Source organism: Salmo salar, chromosome 15 (genome assembly GCF_965601325.2).
Source record: "Salmo salar chromosome 15, fSalSal1, whole genome shotgun sequence".
In the NCBI taxonomy this organism is placed as follows: domain Eukaryota; kingdom Metazoa; phylum Chordata; class Actinopteri; order Salmoniformes; family Salmonidae; genus Salmo; species Salmo salar.
In genome coordinates, this window is record NC_138305.1 from 62,706,134 (window position 1) to 62,725,884 (window position 19,751).

The following is a 19,751-nucleotide window of genomic DNA, read 5'->3' on the forward strand; positions in this document are numbered from 1 at the left end:
CTCTCAGAGCTGTGGAGGATATCCTCAGGAAACACCTCTGGAGGGGGTGGGGCTCGCCTCCCCTTGGCCCCTGGCTTTCCTCCAGCCTGGACTGGGCTGCTGGTTGAGGTGTAGGGGTTAGTGATGAGCGGGTTGACTCATAACTGCAGTCCCTGCAGTTATATCCGCGGGGTGGGTGGGTTTAGAGTCATCAAATATTGTGTGGATGAAGGGTGGGTGGGTGGCGGGCGGATTGAATAAAGAGAAAACAATACTTTAAAAATCCATAAATGTATAATTCTTGTGCAATTTAAATCTATAGGCTACATTGATGTTTTTCTTTTATTATTTTAAGCAATCTGGCATTAGTGCATCAGCCTAAGGTTCAAGGCCTAACTGTACAGTGGCTTGCGAAAGTATTCACCCCCTTGGCATTTTTCCTATTTTGTTGCCTTGCGACCTGGAATTAAAATGGATTTGTGGGGGGTTTGAATCATTTGATTTACACAACATGCATACCACTTTGAAGATGCAAAATAGTTTTATTGTGAAACAAACAAGAAATAAGACAAAAAAAACTGAAAACTTGAGCGTGCATAACTATTCACCCCCCCAAAGTCAATAATTTGCAGAGCCACCTTTTGCAGTAATTACAGCTGCAAGTCTCTTGGGGTATGTCTCTATAAGCTTGGCACATCTAGCAACTGGGAATTTTGCCCATTCTTCAAGGCAAAACTGCTCCAGCTCCTTAAAGACGGATGGGTTCCGCTGGTGTACACCAATCTTTAAGTCATACCACAGATTCTCAATTGGATTGAGGTCTGGGCTTTGACTAGGCCATTCCAAGACATTTATATGTTTCCCCTTAAACCACTCGAGTGTTGCTTTAGCAGTATGCTAAAGCAATTTCCCTGTGTTTAGCTCCGTCTGTCATTCCTTCAATTCCGACCAGTTTCCCAGTCCCCGCCGGTGAAAAACATCCCCAAAGCATGTTGTTCTTGGGGTGATGAGAAGTGTTGGATTTGCGCTAGACATAGTGTTTTCCTCGATGGCCAAAAAGCAACATTTTTGTCTCATCTGACCAGAGTACCTTCTTCCATATGTTTGGGGAGTGTCCCACATGCCTTTTGGCGTACACCGAACTGTGTGCTTATTTTTTCTATAAGCAATGGCTTTTTTCTCTCCACTCTTCCGTAAAGCCCAGCTCTGTGGAGTGTACGGCATAAAGTGGTTCTATGGACAGATACTCCAATTGCTGTGGAACTTTGCAGCTCCTTCAGGGTTATCTTTGGTCTCTTTGCTGCCTCTCTGATTAATGCCCTCCTTGCCTGGTCCGTGAGTTTTGGTGGGCGGCCCACTCTTGGCAGGATTGTTGTGATGCCATATTCTTTCCATTTTTTAATAATGGATTTAATGGTGCTCCGTGGGATGTTCAAAGTTTCTGATATTTTTTTATAACCCAACCCCGATCAGTACTTATATATCCCAACCCCGTCCACAACTTTGTCCCTGACCTGTTTGGAGAGCTCCTTGGTCTTCATGGTGCCGCTTGCTTAGTGGTGTTGCAGACTCTGGGGCCTTTCAGAACAGGTGTATACATACTGAGATCATGTGACAGATCATGTGACACTTAGATTGCACACAGGTGGACTTTATTTAACTGATTATGTGACCTCTGAGGGTAATTGGTTGCACCAGATGTTATTTAAGGGCTTCATAGTAAAGGGGGTGAATACATATGCACACACCACTTTTCAGTTTTAAATTTATTTTTAATTTTTAAACAAGTAATTTTTTTCATTTCACTTCACCAATTTGGACTATTTTATGTATGTCCATTACATGAAATCCAAATAAAAATCCATTTACATTACAAGTTGTAATGCAACAAAATAGGAAAAACACAAAGGGGGGTGAATACTTTTGCAAGGCACTGTTCGTGCACCAAATGCTTTTGGGAATGGGCTGAAAAAGTTAACATCGATCCACAGAAGCAAAAAGGCCAATGTCGGAGTTTGATTCAGTAAGAGAAAATCTGATAAATTAGACTTTAGAATGAAGAGAAGGGAGGGCCAGAACAGTAATGTTTGGGAAAGATTTGGTAAAGGGGCAAAGAGGATGATAGCAGTGCCGGCTATGTTATGCGTGATGTTTGTGAGGCGATATACAAATTTGTCACAAGACGGGAACTTCAAACAGGCCTATGGCACTTCAAGGGAACTGTAGCCTACTGTTCAGATGGGTTAAATGGAAACTGAAATCTGGACACTGACTGTAGGTTTATAACCTCTCACATAGCCTTAATATTAACTCATGTAGAATTTCTTGCAGTAAAATTATGCACCAAATGTAGGCAAAATTTGACTTGGGAACAGGAGTGGAGAGATGATAGATTTTTTTCAGCATCTTGAGAAAATGCAAATGCACAGTTAGTTACCATCTGTAGTTGTGCTATCTTTATTAGTGTCATAAAAGCTGATAGTATTTCAACCACATAACATATGCATCCAAGCCAAACTGAAATCTTTTCAGAAAAATGTTGGGTTGATTTCACAGCTTTCTATTTCCTTACAACCGGTCAAACTGATGTCATTTGGAAATTTTGCCCCAGACAATCTTCCCCATTTTTTTGTTGTTAAGTTATTGCATTTTGTCCCTTGGTCCCTAAATGTCTTTTCTCTGCGAAAGAAGCAGAGATCACAGAGAACTTTACCGATGTTAACTAGATTGAAGCATTCATTCTATCCATTTATGACATTATTGTGGTGAGCAAGAGTTTATTTAGTCTTCTAGGGTAACATACGTATAATGACAGAAAAAAAGGTGAATGTATCAAATTATAGACAAGTTGAATAACAAATAGTCCACCAAAATGTTGGGAATTATAAGCAGAAACGTATCTAAGTCAGGCAAAAAGAATCCTGCATAACCTGTCAAAAAATCTTTCTGCCTCATAAAAATATTTTTCTGCACATATAGTCTGGCGGTTGTATATGGTTTATTAGCAATTTCAGGCGGGTGCCAGTGAACAAACAGTTGACCCGCGCACTACTAGTAGGGGTGTATGGGTGGGACAGGTGTATTAGCACGGGCAGAGGCCATTGTGCCCCACTACTAAAGCCTGGAGGGAGGAGTGGAGCGAGAGATCCGCCAGCCTGGTCGGTCTCTTGGGGCTGGGGTTGGAGCCGGTGTGTTCCATGAGGAGGAAACGGAAGCCAGGTACTAATTCACTCACTCCCATTTGAAATGAATCATAAAAATTATTAAAGTGAGTGAGAGGGTTTCTTTAACCTCCACCCTATAGTGTTCTGAACAGGTAACAATTGTAACTGATGGTACCATTGTCGTTCTATCATTATGTCAGATACGCAATGGCCATTTTCATTTGTCACTATGCGCTCCACTAGAGCAGTGGTTTCCAACTACAGTCCTTGAGTACCCACAACAGCACACATTTTTGTTGTAGCCCCAGAAAAATAAACACCTGATTCAACTCATTGAGGGCCTGATGATTAGTTGACAAGTTGAATCAGGTGTGATTGTCCGGGGCTACAATACAAATGTGTACTGTTGGGGGTACTCAAGGACTGGAGTTGGGAACCACTGTCCTAGAGGATGTCTAGCTAGTCTCAAGGCTAGTCCTGACACTGACAAAAGCATTGTCCACAGTGCGAACAGAACAACATGCAACCAGTATGACAAACAGTGCTGTCAGGAATGTGTTCCTAAAGCTAGGATTAGAACACTTTAGCTGAAGTTAATGGTTTAGAGACCTCTGGAACCTTCTGCTGCCATGACAAATAACAAGCACTGCTTTGAGAGAGAACACCAAATCTTGCATGTAAAGGGGGACAATATCAATTGAAATGAGCTAAATTAAGAGATTAGTACTGTAGCTAATTTGGCAGTTAGTTTAGCATGCAGGACCAAAGAGGTCAGTCAGCGAACTGAGTTTAGCCCTGCATGCTGGTTATGGAATTCTTTAATAACTCTGACAGAAATGGCTTGGTGTGCTATTTACAAGGGGGTTATTTCAGCTGTGGAGTACACATTATTGCTGCTAAAAAAAAATGACAGAAAGAACATTTTGCTGGCTTGAGGTATTTGTCCTCATAGACTAATAACATTGACTGCTCAGGGAAATCAGGACCTTGAATGCATCCAGGAGAGGTATTGAATAGCAACACCCAGATTTCCCTCCAAAGAACAGGCCTTATCAGTAAAGGGTTGCAGCTCTGGCACAATGAGAGCCTAGAGTAAATGTTTCATCACGGTCGTTTAGGTTGGATTGAAGGGCACCGATTGAGATACTGAGTTATGATTGGAAAAAAGAAAACCAACTCAGCAAAAAAAGAAACGTCCCTTTTTCAGGACCCTGTCTTTCAAACATAATTCGTAAAAATCCAAATAACTTCACAGATCTTCATTGTAAAGGGTTTAAACACTGTTTCCCAATGCTTGTTCAATGAACCATAAACAATTAATGAACATGCACTTGTGGAACGGTCGTTAAGACACACAGCTTACAGACGGTAGGCAATTAATGTCACAGTTTTGAAAACTTAGGACACTAAAGAGGCCTTTCTACTGACTCTGAAAAACAGCAAAAGAAAGATACCCAGGGTCCCTGCTCATCTGCGTGAACGTGCCTTAGGCATGCTGCAAAGAGGCATGAGGACTGCAGATGTGGCCAGGGCAACAAATTGCAATGTCCGTACTGTGAGACGCCTAAGACAGCGCTACAGGGAGACAGGACAGACAACTGATTGTCCTCGCAGTGGCAGACCACGTGTAACAGCACCTGCACAGGATCGGTACATCCGAACATCACACCTGCAGGACAGGTGCAGGATGGCACTAACAGCTGCCCGAGTTACAACAGGAATGCACAATCCCTACTAGAGGTCGACCGATTAATTGGAATGGCCGATTAATTAGGGCCGATTTCAAGTTTTCATAACAATCGGTATTTTTGGGCGCCGATTTGGCCGATTTGTAATTTTTTAAAATTATTATTATTATTATTTTACCTTTATTTAACTAGGCAAGTCAGTTAAGAACACATTCTTATTTTCAATGATGGCCTAGGAACGGTGGGTTAACTGCCTTGTTCAGGGGCAGGATGACAGATTTTCACCTTGTCAGCTCGGGGATTCAATCTTGCAACCTTACGGTTAACTAGTCCAACGCTCTAACCACCTGCTTTACATTGCACTCCACGAGGAGCCTGCCTGTTACACGAATGCCGTAAGAAGCCAAGGTAAGTTGCTAACTAGCATTAAACTTATCTTATAAAAAACATTCAATCAATCATAATCACTAGTTAACTACACATGGTTGATGATATTACTAGTTTATCTAGCCTGTCCTGCGTTGCATATAATCGCTTAGGTACATGTTGCTCCAACCATAAACATCAATGCCTTTCTTAAAATCAATACACAAGTATATATTTTTAAACCTGCATATTTCGTTAATATTGCCTGCTAACATGAATTTCTTTTAACTAGGGAAAATGTGTCACTTCTCTTGCAAACAGAATCAGGGTATATGCGACAGTTTGGGCCGACTGGCTCGTTGCGAACTGTGAAGACTATTTCTTCCTAACAAAGACAGCCGACTTCGCCAAACGGGGGATGATTTAACAAAAGCGCATTTGCAAAAAACGTCAATGCCTTTCTTCAAATCAATACACAGAAGTATATATTTTAAACCTGCATATTTAGCTAAAAGAAATCCAGGTTAGCAGGCAATATTAACCAGGTGAAATTGTGTCATTTTGCGTTCATTGCACGCAGAGTCAGGGTATATGCAACAGTTTGGGCCGCCTGGCTCGTTGCAAACAAATTTTCCAGAATTCTACGTAATTATGACATAACATTGAAGGTTGTGCAATGTAACAGGAATATTTAGACTTAGGGAGGCCATCCGTTAGATAAAATACGGAACGGTTCTGTATTTCACTGACAGAAAAAAAAAACCGTTTTGTTTTCGAGATAATAGTTTCCGGATTCGACCATATTAATGACCTAAGGCTCCTATTTCTGTGTGTTATTTTGTTATAATTAAGTCTATGATTTGATAGAGCAGTCTGACTGAGCGGTGGTAGGCACCAGCAGGCTCGTAAGCATTCATTCATACAGCACTTTCGTGCATTTTGCCAGCAGCCCTTCGCAATGCATTGCACTGTTTATGACATCAAGCCTGTCAACTCCCAAGATTAGGCTGGTGTAACCGATGTTAAATTGCTAGCTAGTTAGCGGGTACGTGCTAATAGCGTTTCAAACGTCACTCGCTCTGAGACTTGGAGTAGTTGTTCCCCTTGCTCTGCATGGGTAACGCTGCTTCGAGGGTGGCTGTTGTCGATGTGTTCCTGGTTTGAGCCCAGGTAGGAACGAGGAGAGCGACGGAACTACACTGTTACACTGGCAATACTAAAGTGCCTATAAGAACATCCAATAGTCAAAGGTATATGAAATACAAATCGTATAGAGTTATAGTCCTATAATTTCTATAATAACTACAACCTAAAACTTCTTACCTGGGAATATTGAAGACTCATGTTAAAAGGAACCACCAGCTTTCATATGTTCTCATGTTCTGAGCAAGGAACTTAAACGTTAGCTTTTTTACATGGCACATATTGCACTTTTATTTTCTTCTCTAACACTTTGTTTTTGCATTATTTAAACCAAATTGAACATGTTTCATTATTTATTTGAGGCTAAATAGATTTTATTGATGTGTTATATTAAGTTAAAATAAGTGTTCATTCAGTATTGTTGTAATTGTCATTATTACAAATACATAAATAAAAATAGAAAAATCGGCAGATTAATCGGTATCGGCTTTTTTTGGCCCTCCAATAATCGGTATTGGTATTGGCGTTGAAAAATCATAATCGGTCGACCTCTAATCCCTACATCAGTGCTAAGACTGTCCACAATAGGCTGAGAGGCTAGACTGAGGGCTTGTAGGCCTGTTGTAAGGCAGGTCCTCACCAGACATCACCGGCAACAACGTCGCCTATGGGCATAAGCCCACCGTCGCTGGACCAGACAGGACTGGCAAAAATTGCTCTTCACCTACGAGTTGCGGTTTTGTCTCACCAGGGGTGATGGTCGGATTCGCATTTATCATCAAAGGAATGAGCGGTACACCGAGGCCTGTACTCTGGAGGTGGAGGGTCCGTCATGGTCTGGGGCGGTGTGTCACAGCATCATCGGACTGAGCTTGTTGTCATTGCAGGCAATCTCAAAGCTGTGCGTTACAGGGAAGAAATCCTCCTCCCTCATGTGGTACCCTTCCTGCAGGCTCATCCTGACATGACACTCCAGCATGACAATGCCACGAGCCATACTGCTCGTTCTGTGCGTGATTTCCTGCAAGACAGGAATGTCTGTGTTTTGCCATGGCCAGCGAAGAGCCCGGATCTCAATCCCATTGAGCACATCTGGGACCTGTTGGATCGGAGGTTGAGGGCTAGTGCCATTCCCCCAAGAAATGTCCAGGAACTTGCAGGTGTCTTGGTGGAGAGTGGGGTAACATCTGACAGCAAGAACTGGCAAATCTGGTGCAGTCCATGAGGAGGAGATGCACTGCAGTACTTAATGCAGCTGGTGGCCACACCAGATACTGACTGTTACTTTTGATTTTGACCCCCCCCCCCCTTTGTTCAGGGACACATTATTCAATTTATGTTAGTCACATGTCTGTGGAACTTGTTCAGTTTATGTCTGAGTTGTTGAATCTTGTTATGTTCATACAAATATTTACACATGTTAAGTTTGCTGAAAATAAACACAGTTGACAGTGAGAGGACGTTTCTTTTTTTGCTGAGTTTATATTTCGTTCTTTTGGTTGCATTTGAGCAGATTTGTTTTCTCTGTGCATACATAGTCAATTGGCAGTTAAGTTGCAGAGTGAAGTTGATGAATACTTTCGATGTGTGCGTGAGTGTAATTGGCTTTTGGCTCAGAGTGGATGGTTACATGGCCACATAGCTACCTACAGCTGCCTGATTAGGAAAGTGTTTCTTGGTCATCATGGGGCATGCTTTTGTATCAGATGAGGCGTTTGGTTTGTATGGTATGCCTGTGATGTGTAGAGAGCTGCCATACACTACTACTGCTCAGCAGTGACCCTTAGATGCCTCTCCAGATCCCATTAATAATACTGTTGCAGCACCACCCACCACCTTCCCAGGGTGGTCACATTGAGAATGACAGGAATGCTATGGCTAATTGATTTGATAAGTAGGGGTCAGAAGGTCCCATGTCACATCCATCCCCAACATCTCATCATCTCCTCACCCATGCACTCACATGGCCTGGGAAGGGATATAGCCTAGGTGTGTATGTTACCCACCAATAGGCCTAGATTCCAGTCAGAACACTCTCTCCTATACATCTCTCTGTTAAGGGGAAAAGGTAGCATATTCTAATGTGGAATCCTGGACTGAAACCTCTCTTCCTATGGCTGTTAGTGAGCCATGTATTTAAAAAAAGAGCGGGTTAACTTTACCAATAAATGTCTACATATCATGCAGAAGTATTACTACAATATAAACAGTACACTGTTGAGCAATCCCTGTAATCCGTCTTAGATACAGTAAACCATGAGACTGGTCAATCAGGTCAGTCCTCCCACTAGTGGTTTACCCCATTGACTTAGAATAACAAACTCCAGCCTGAAGTTTTACTGGAAGATCGACACAATATTTCCCCCAAGCTGTTTGTCAGATGGTTGTTGCGTAAACTACTGAAGTGAAGTGAGGAGATTGGACCTGCCCCAAATGGGTTGTCACAGTGTTCTTCTGAAGAGCCTCAGCTGAACAGGAAATTTGGGAATGGTTGGTAAGGAGAGTGAGAACAGCGTTTTGGCTTTAGACGTGGGGGCTGGGGAACTCTCTCTCTCTCTCTCTCTCTCTCTCTCTCTCTCTCTCTCTCTCCTCTCTCTCTCTCTCTCTCACTCTCACTCTCTGTAATTGTCTGGGTTAATGGTCTGGGTGTTGTCTTTAATAGCCTGTTCTTACTGTTAGCATGACTATTGAACTTGACTCAAGACAGGGTGGTGCACTCTTGTATGCACGAGTGGGAGCCGTTATAAAAGCAAAAACATTTTTGTTTGGTCTACTGGGTTATGGCTTCTGTTCAACTCTATAAACCGTCATTGTTGTCATTCCTTCCATTTTCTTTGAATTCAATACACACACATTCCACCCACATTAACAGAATTTTAGGACACTCAGATTTTCAACTGGTTGGTTGGTTAGTCAGCTAGCCTATCAGACACAGACCCCAGTTTTGTTGTTGGTCAGATAACACTGAGAGAAAAAATGCCTTCTCCATAGGCTCTGTATTAGAAAAAGGCTGTTTTGATTTTCTCAACTTCCAGATGTTTCATCCCCTCCAATCTCCCATTGTCGACAGTCAATACCCCACAAATCACCCCCTATCCACTGGTCCCATACCCCCCCCCCCAGTACCCTCCTCACACTGCCATATCAACTATTGTTATCACATTCCCTCACTCCCATAAACGTAAGGTTGTATTTATTGTTATTTCATCAAATCATGCCATTGATCGTGATATGGATATTGATCCATACTGCTCTCAGCTGCATGATGGGCTGTATGAGCTCATGGCAGGAGAGGAATCCCAGGTATGCTAACACACACTGGCCTCCCTCAGAGGAACACTGCGGTAAGGAAAGACCTAGCACACTGTAACAGCACTTTAACAGCAACACAAGAAAGCACATTGTGACAGGGCGAGCCATAGGCTTTCGGTCTGGAGCTTGGAGAGTTGAAGTATTACAGACATACAGTGCTGACGGTTGAGACGGAAACCATGCTCAGACAGTATTCTAGGCATTTAACACAGACGGCCATGCTATACACAAACTTCTATACACAAAGTGGAGTTGTGACTGAGATGTTTCTATGCAGACATGGCCAGCTTGTTTAATAGGCCCAGAAAGGTCATGAACTTTTACTGATGATCTGGGTGAGTTGTAATCAGGCGTTCTACATGAACAGACACAGTGAATGCAACTGTATTGTCTGGGTCTGTCTGTCTCTGTCTCCCTCGTGGACATGGTCGGCTTAACTCTGGATCGATTGTGGCATGTTTATGGTGATTAGGCAGTACTGTAGCTAGTCTCTAATAAGAGTGTGAGGAATGTGAGGGAAAGCATGTGCCTGCCCTGGGCCCGGCGAGGGAGGGAGGGAGGGCTCCATAGGGAATATCAGCCATCTCTAACCATATGTCACAGCCTGGACGTAGCTGGAGGTTCTAAGGAATATATTCTAGTCAGGGAGGCAGAGTGAGGAGAGAAAAATAGAGCAGAACAATCTGGACTTTTGACTCAGGGCCTATGTCTGCAACTCATTTAAATACACTGTTTTTAATGTGTAATGCATTACCGATGGGTGATGGTTAAAATTCACTTCCGGTTTGTGTTTTTCCACAGTGTTGCTCAGACTCGTTTGTTTTTAATCCTCTGTTGTTTTCAATAGCCCTCTCAGAAGAAGCCCCTCTCTGCATCCCTCAGGGTGTGTGTGTGTGCCTGCCCAATGTGTGTGTGGCACACTGCCTCCACAGTGCCCCATTCATACCAGGCTGGCATGGAGATACTGGGTCCTGTTCAGACGACCATAGAGAGACAGACAGAGAGACTGTTCACTCCTCACAGAGTGACTCCATACATGCTGACCACTCACCAAACCAGGCACTGACTAGATCAACATGGATGAATATTGAACGATTGGCCATCACTGCTATAGCTGAGATGTCTATCATGTCAACAGAGGATAGCGTTATGCACTCATAATTAAGTATGAGGGCTGGGTGATATGGCCTAAAAAGCATATCAACAGTTTTTCAAACTAATGGGTGATTTGTGATATACAGTGCCTTCAGAAAGTATTCATACCCCTTGACAAATTCCACATTTTACAGCCTGAGTTTATAATGGATTAAATATTTTTTATCACCCATTTGCACACCATACCCCATATTGACAAAGTGAAAACATGTTTTTAGAAATGTTTGCAAATTGGTTGAAAATTAAATACAGAAATGTCTAATTTACATAAGTATTCACATCCCTTGCTATGACGCTACAAATTGAGCTCAGGTGCATCAAATTTCCTTTGATCGTCCTTGAGATGTCACTACAACTTGATTGGAGTCCACTTGTAGCCAATTCAAATGTTTGGACATGATTTCGAAAGAAAGACACCTGTCTATATAAGGACCAAACTGAGCAACCGGGCAAGAAGGACCTTGGTCAGGCTGTTGACCAAGAACCCAATGACCACTCTGACTGAACTTCATACAGTAGTTTCATGGCTGTGATGGGAGAACGCACCAGAAGGACAACAGTCTCTACAGCACTTCACCAATCTGGGCTTTATGGGAGAGTGGCCAGACAGAAGCCACTCCTGAGAAAAATACACATTACAGCATTCCTGGAGTTCTCAAAAAGGCATGTGAAAGACTCTGAGAGCATAAGGCAAAAGATTCTGTGGTCTGATGAGACAAAAATGAAGCTCTTTGGCCTGAATGAAAAGAGCTATGTCTGGACAAAACCAGGCACAGCTCATTACCCATCTAACACCATCCCTACTGTGAAGCATGGTGGTGGCAGCATCATTATATGGGGATGTTTTTCAGCAGTAGGGACTGGGAGACTGGTAAGGATAGAGGGAACAATGAATGAAGCCAAATACAGGCAAATCCTTGATGAGAACCTGCTTCACAGTGCAAACAACCTTAGACTGGGGTAAAGATTTACATTCCAACAGGACAATGATCCCAAGCCAAAGCAATGCTGGAATGGCTTTAGAACAAGAATGTGAAAGTCCTTGAGTGGCCTAGCAAAAGCCTAGACTTGAATCCCATTAAAAATCTGTGGAAAGATTGCTGTTCACCGCTAGGCTTGGGCAGTATCCAGATGGTCATACCCTCATACCGACCTTGTGCCATACCGGGATATTCGGTAAAACCCCACTGAGCTTTTCTAATCCGAAGGTTAGCAATGCTAACAAGTACATGTAAAATCCCATATAGAATGCTAACTAAATGCTAATGAGCGTATTGTGAACATTTTATACAGTCTCTGACCGAAACAATTTTCAGGATAATCATCCCAGCTCATAAAGTTATACAAGTAACAAAAAAATGCTACTCACAGTTTGCTGCACTCACAAAACAAATATTTGACAGAAAGGCTCTTGATCCAGGAGGGGATTCTCTGCTTTTACCGGTGAGATAGCTAACAAGCTTCTAAATTAGCAAACCAAATGCACAACTGCAGAGCATTTAGCAAATTTTAGACAGTTACCTTAATAATTATACGATATCTAGCTGCTAAACATTCATTTGTGAATTCAACACTGCAACTAGATCACCTGCTGGGTGACTCACAAGACTCCGGTCTCTTGTCGTGGTGTGCTTGTAAACAAACACAGCGTGACTGGGTACTACCGGTAAGCTTTATAATAGAAAATTACTGCGATACAGGCATTTGGAATATTGCGCTTAACATGCATTTGAATTCATCAAATTCATTCAATTTATTGCCCAGCCCTACTAAGTAGTTATGAGTCCAAACGCTTCAGAGAGAGGCTCTCCAAGACCAATGAGTTAGTTGATTCTCTCCCTCTGGTTTCCTGGTAAAGAAATACGACGACTCTTTTCAAGGAAAGAGGTGCGCCATAATGAGAGTCCTCATAATAACTGCAGTGCAGGTTCTGCATCTTTACTGTTATTTTACAGTTCCTTGAAGGCTCGTCTCCAACAAGGCATATTGGGGCTTGTGTATTCTGTTGAGTAAGGTCTTTCTTGTTTATGTATGAGGAACCACACCACACTTCCACACAAAGACAGGAACCCAGCAGAGAGCTGAAAGCCCCCCTGTCCGGAAGAGGGTGTTTGGGTTTGGGGTTTAAAGGGCATGTTAGATCTGTATGTTAGCATACCAAACCCAGGAAACACTTATGGTTGGCCGTATCTATTATTTGGACTTTCAATTTGAATGAATGCCTAAAATACACATAGCGAAGACTTTATTGAGGTGTATTTTCAAACTGGGAGTTGTATGAAATGTGTGTAAACAGATGTGTATGAATGGCAGGGTTGTGCTGCACTCCATCTCTAGACACAGCTGGTGGCTGCCACCTCACGTGGGTGTGTGTGTGTGTGTGTGTGTGTGTGTGTGTGTGTGTGTGTGTGTGTGTGTGTGTGTGTGTGTGTGTGTGTGTGTGTGTGTGTGTGTGTGTGTGTGTGTGTGTGTGTGTGTGTGTGTGTGTGTGTGTGTGTGTGTGTCAGGTGGAGCTGGAGGCCTTAGGCTTAATGGACTGTGGAGGCTATGGGCTAGTAGAGAAACACACTGGCATGTACACACAGCACACATACGCCACATGCACAGCACACCGGCCTCTAACAGAGAAACAAACAAACAAAAACACACTGACCCAGACAGTTTTCATCTCTACAGGAACTTGTTTAAAGGTCTTCGTCTTCCACAAATCATACTGATTTACTTTCCTTCTCCTTTCCTTTCTCCTTCCTATTCTCCTACGCAACAGTGCAGTGTGGCGGGCGGTGCAAAGCTAGTATAGCCCACAGAGTTAATTGGTAAATGTGCTGGAAGCTCTAACCTGATCTATCTCTAACAGACTTCCCCTCCCTCAGTAGCACCACTGTGTTAGCTAATAATCTTACCCTAGAGTGGCAGCCAGAGGAAGAAGTGGTGTGCGAGTAATTTGATTTGTGTTTTCTTGCACACCGCCCGCCACACTGCACCGCCATGCCCGGCCATGCTAGCCGAATACCTGCCTGCCAGTTGGCGCGTCTCACGCTCTACTAATTAGAAGCGTATGTGACAGGGGTTTTATTATACTGTGCTTCACCCAGAGTAAGAGACAGATGGGGAGCTGAGGTTGTTAGCCTGTCCCTTTTTCCTTGCCTGGAGTACTGTACTGTGGAGGTGGAAGCAGTGGGGGGAGTGTGGAGCTTACTGAAGGGTTTGGCTCAGCTTGAATCTTATACACTGTATACAGTAGTGAAACCAATGTTATTCATCCAGACAAAGGCTTTGGTGCCATTTTGGGCCCTCAAATTGAGTAATCAGTGTGAATCTGCAAGTGTCTCTCCAACTTACAATTTCTTTATTCCATTCTAGTTAAAAAATATGTGCTTCTTTTATTCTCTCCCTCTGAATCCTATGTTTTCTGACTCTGTCTGTCCTTCTGAATGACTAACCGCTCTCTCTTTGTGTGTGTGTGTGTGTGTGTGTGTGTGTGTGTGTTGTGTAGGATGGTTCTCTGGGGAACATTGATGACCTGGCCCAGGAGTACTCAGACTACTACAACACCTCATTCAGTGACGTAAGTGACCGCATGGAGGAGCTACGCAAGAGACGTGTGTCCCAGGACCTCGACATGGTACGTCCCCACAAACACACTCATCACATCACGTCACATACTAAGTCCCCACAAACACCAATCATACTGTTGCATGTTGCTACAAACTCAAGTCCACGAACCCTACTGAAATACAATAGAACTGAGTTCCCACCAACCATCATTTACTACTGCAGTAGAGTATACCTGAGTCCCATCAAAACAGGAAACCCACCAGCTTAATTCAATACAATATCAGCTACAGAGCTGCAGCAACCTGTTTCCTTATGACTCTACAATTTGCTGTTAGGCTTACATAGTCTAGAAATGTGAAGTGATAGCCAAAATTCTGAGGAAATGTTTCATTTTCTCAGATCTCTTTTTATTATTCATAATATCCTCAAACACCCCATTCTTGGAACAGTTTGGCATCTTTACAGTGTGATTGTCCAGTGTGCTGCCAACAGCCTGGGAGTCAGCCAGGAAGTAGGGGGAGTTTAGTTTGGAAAGTGAGCGAGTGAGTGTTTTGTGTTTGTGACTCTTTTCTAAAGCAGTTAGTTTGCCCTCCCGCCTCCCCAGTGCCTGAAAGCGCTTAGTTGTGTTCTGGGGGTTCACGTTCACAGGGATGTAGGGTAGTGGGGCATGGCACTCCTGCGTTGCCTAGTTACCGATGGAGGTATTGAAGAATGCAGTTGGTTCTGGCAGCGAACACCGCTCTGCCTCTGTGCTGCTCGGAGCACCCTTGGGGGTCTATACTCCACACACACACAACACTCAGAGAGAGAGAGAGCGAGGGGGGGTTAGTGTTCATATGCTAGCTTTATAAATGTGCTATGATGACACTATTCAAAGTGATTTGTATCTGTTTAGAACTCTTGAAAACAGATGGCATCATTTCAGTTCTAAAGTCTCATTTCCAGAACCAATAGCAGGAAACTGGGTACATCTAGACTAGACTGACCTCAGTGCAGTCTACTCATCCTGAACCTAAAAGGAGGGAGCCGACTTAAACATATCAATCCTTTTTCACATGCTTCGTAAACAAGAGGTGTAGACTAACAGTGAAATATTTTCTTACGGGCCCTTGCCAACAATGCAGAGGGAGAGGAAATAGAGAAATAATAATGAAAGTAATAGGAAATACACAATGAGTAACGATAACTTGGCAATATACATGGAATACCAGTACCGAGTCAATGTGCAGGGGTACGAGGTAATTGAGGTAGATATGTACATATAACTAGGAATAAAGTGACTAGGGAACAGGATAGATAATAAATAGTAGCCAGTCAAAAATATTTGTGCAAAAGGGACAATGCAGAAAGACCATGTAGCTATTTGGTTAAGTATTGAACTAACTATTTAGCAGTCTTATGGGTTGGGAGTAGAAGCTTTTCAGGGTCATGTTGGTTCCAGACTTGGTTTATTGATACCGCTTGCTGTGCTCTAGCAGAGAGAACATTCTGACTTGGGTGGCTGGAGCCTTTGACAGTTTTTAGGGCCTTCCTCTGACACAGACAGGTATAGAGGTCCTAGATGGCAGTGAGCTCGGCCCCAGTGATGTTCTGGACCGTACGCACTACCCCCTGTAGAGCCTTGCGGTCGGATGCCAAGCAGTTGCCTTACCAAGTGGTGATGTAGCCAGTCAAGATGCTCTCAATGGTGCAGCTGTCTAACTTTTTGAGGATCTGAGGGCCCAAGCCAAATCTTTTCAGCCTCCTGAGGGGGAGGAGGTGTTGTTGTGCCCTCTACACAACTGTTTTGGTGTTTGTGAGTGTCAGAAGGGTGAAAGGAGATAAGTATTTGAGTGTCATCCGCATAGCAATGGTAGGAGAGACCATGCAAGGATATGATGGAGCTGAGTGACTTGGTGTATAGAGAGAAGAGGAGAGGGCCTAGAACCGAGCCCTGGGGGACACCATTAGTGATATTACATGGTGCAGACTAGAGGTTGACCGATTCATCGGAATGGCCGATTAATTAGGGCCGATTTCACGTTTTCATAACAATCGGTAATCGGTATTTTTGGCCACCGATTTGCCGATATTTATTTATTATTTTTTATTTTTTACACCTTTATTTAACTAGGCAAGTCAGATGAAGAACACATTCTTAATTTCAATGACGGCCTAGGAACGGGGGTTAACTGCCTTGTTCAGGGGGGATTCGGGGATTTGTTTTTGCAACCTTCCGGTTACTAGTCCAACACTCTAACCACCTGCCTTACATTGCACTCCACGAGGAGCCTGCATGGCAGGCTGACTACCTGTTACGCGAGGGCAGCAAGAAGCCAAGGTAAGTTGCTAGCTAGCATTAAACTTATCTTATAAAAAACTATCAATCTTAACATAATCACTAGTTAACTACACATGGTTGATGATATTACTAGTTTATCTAACGTGTCCTGCGTTGCATATAATCGATGCGGTGCCTGTTAATTTATCATTGAATCATAGCCTACTTCGCCAAACGGGTGTTGATTTAACAAGCGCATTTGCGAAAAAAGCACTGTCGTTGCACCAATGTACCTAACCATAAACATCAATGCCTTTCTTTAAAATCAATAAACAAGTATATATTTTTAAACCTGCATATTTAGTTAATATTGCCTGCTAACATGAAATTGTTTCATATCTCTAGCGTTCATTGCATGCAGAGTCAGGGTATATGCAACAGTTTGGGCCGCCTGGCTCGTTGCGAACTAATTTGCCAGAATTTTACGTAATTATTACATAACATTGAAGGTTGGGCAATGTAACAGGAATATTTAGACTTAGGGATGCCACCCGTTAGATAAAATACGGAACGTTTTGTTTTCGAGATGATAGTTTCCGGATTCAACCATATTAATGACCTAAGGCTCGTATTTCTGTGTGTTATTATGTTATAATTAAGTCTATGATTTGATAGAGCAGTCTGACTGAGCGATGGTAGGTAGCAGCAGGCTCGTAAGCATTCATTCAAAACAGCACTTTCGTGCGTTTTACCAGCAGCCCTTCGCAATGCATTGCGCTGTTTATGACTTCAAGCCTATCAACTCCCAAGATGAGGCTGGTGTAACCGATGTGAAATGGCTAGCTAGTTTCAAACGTCAAGCTAATGTTTAATTTCCTTGCTCAGAATATGAGAACATATGAAAGCTGGTGGTTCCTTTTAACATGAGTCTTCAATATTCCCAGGTAAGAAGTTTTAGGTTGTAGTTATTATAGGAATTATAGGACTATTTCTCTCTACACCATTTGTATTTCATATACCTTTGACTATTGGATGTTCTTATTGCCAGCCTAATCTCAGGAGTTGATAGGCTTGAAGTCATAAACAGCGCAATGCTTGAAGCACAGCGAAGAGCTGCTGGCAAGTGCAGGAAAGTGCTGTTTGAATGAATGCTTACGAGCCTGCTGCTGCCTACCACCGCTCAGTCAGACTGCTCTATCAAATATCAAATCATAGACTTAATTATAATATAATAACACACAGAAATACGAGCCATTAATATGGTCGAATCCGGAAACTATAATTTCAAAACCAATCATTTATTCTTTCAGTGAAATACGGAACCATTCTGTATTTTATCGAATGGGTGGCAACCCTAAGTCTAAATATTGATGTTACATTGCACAACCTTCAATGTTATGTCATAATTATGTACAATTCTGTCAAATTAATTACGGTCTTTGTTAGGAAGAAATGGTCTTCACACAGTTCGCAACGAACCAGGCGGCCCAAACTGCTGCACATACCCTGACTGCTTGCATGGAACGCAAGAGAAGTGACACAACTTCCCTAGTTAAAAGAAATTCATGTTAACAGGCAATATTAACTAAATATGCAGGTTTAAAAATATATACTTGTGTATTGATTTTAAGAAAGGCATTGATGTTTATAGTTAGGTACACATTGGTGCAACGACAGTGCTTTTTTCGCGAATGCGCTTGTTAAATCATCACCCGTTTGGCGAAGTAGGCTGGGATTCGATGATAAATTAACAGGCACTGCATCGATTAAATGCAATGCAGGACAAGCTTGATAAACTAGTAATATCATCAACCATGTGTAGTTAACTAGTGATTATGTTAACCTCTCTTGGGCAGGTGGGACCCACGGTTCACACTATTCAACAGCCAGTGAAAAATCAGAGCGCCAAATTCAAAACCACAAATTCAAAGTTCTCAAACAAAGGACTATTTTACACCATTTTAAAGGTACACGTCTCCTTAATGTAACCACATTGTCCAATTTCAAAAAGGCTTTATGGCGAAAGCATAAAGTTAGATTATGTTAGGACAGTTCCAACACAAGAAAAAGCACACAGCCATTTTCCTAGCAAGGACAGGCGTCACAAAAACCAGAAAACCAGCTAAAATTATGCACTAACCTTTGACGATCCTCATCAGATGACACTCCTAGGACATCATGTTACAGAATACATGCATTTTTTGTTCGATAAAGTTCATATTTATATCCATAAACCCCATTTTACATTGGCGCGTGATGTTCAGAAAATACTTTGCCTCCAATACTGTCGGTGAATCAGCACAACAATTTACAAAAATACTCACCATAAACGTTGATAAAATATTAAACTGTTGTTCAAAGAATTATAGATGAACATCTCCTTTATGCAAACGCTGTGACAGATTTCAAAAAAGCTTCACGAGGAAAGCACACTTTGCAATAATCTGAGTGCTACGCTCAGAAAAATACACTAGGCAATACAGATACCCGCCATTTTGGAGTCATCTAAAATCATAAATAGCATTATAAATATTCACTTACCTTTGATGATCTTCATCAGAAGGCACTTCCAGGAATGACATGCAGTCATTTTGGAGTCATCTAAAATCATAAATAGCATTATAAATATTCACTTACCTTTGATGATCTTCATCAGAAGGCACTTCCAGGAATGACATGCAGTCTCCCCGTGGAGTGCAATGTAATCAGCCATAATCGATGTCCATAAATGCCGATTACCGATTGTTATGAAAACTTGAAATCGGCCCCAATTAATCGCCCATTCCGATTAATCGGTCGACCTTTACTTTGTATGCATTTCTGCTTGTGGGGTAAAGGTGATCTAGAGTTTTTTCTCCTCTAGTTTTCTCCTCTATGCTGGTCGAAATGAGGTAAAACAGATTTCAGTTTCCTTGAATTAAAATCACCAGCCACTCGGAGCGTCGACATCGAGATGAGCATTTTTAGTTTTGCTTGTGGCCCTATACAACTTGTTGAATGCGGTTTTAGTGCCAGCATCGATTTGTGGTGGTAAATAGACAGCAACTGATGAAAACTCTCTTTGTAAATAGCTTTTAGTATACTGTAGTCTGCAGCTTATCATGAGGTATTCTAACTTCCTTAATA

General features: G+C 42.4%; 1 protein-coding gene across 6 annotated transcripts in view; it reads left to right on the forward strand.

The window, feature by feature from the left end:
* The window catches only part of LOC106571830 (SAM and SH3 domain-containing protein 1), a 335,706-nt gene that overhangs the window by 232,349 nt on the left and 83,606 nt on the right, over positions 1-19,751 (forward strand). For all 6 annotated transcript variants that reach the window (XM_082961932.1, XM_082961933.1, XM_082961937.1 and 3 more), the window contains exon 2: positions 14,304-14,432. In XM_082961932.1, coding sequence (XP_082818058.1) covers positions 14,304-14,432 — 129 coding nt within the window. The remainder of the gene's footprint in view (positions 1-14,303; positions 14,433-19,751) is intronic.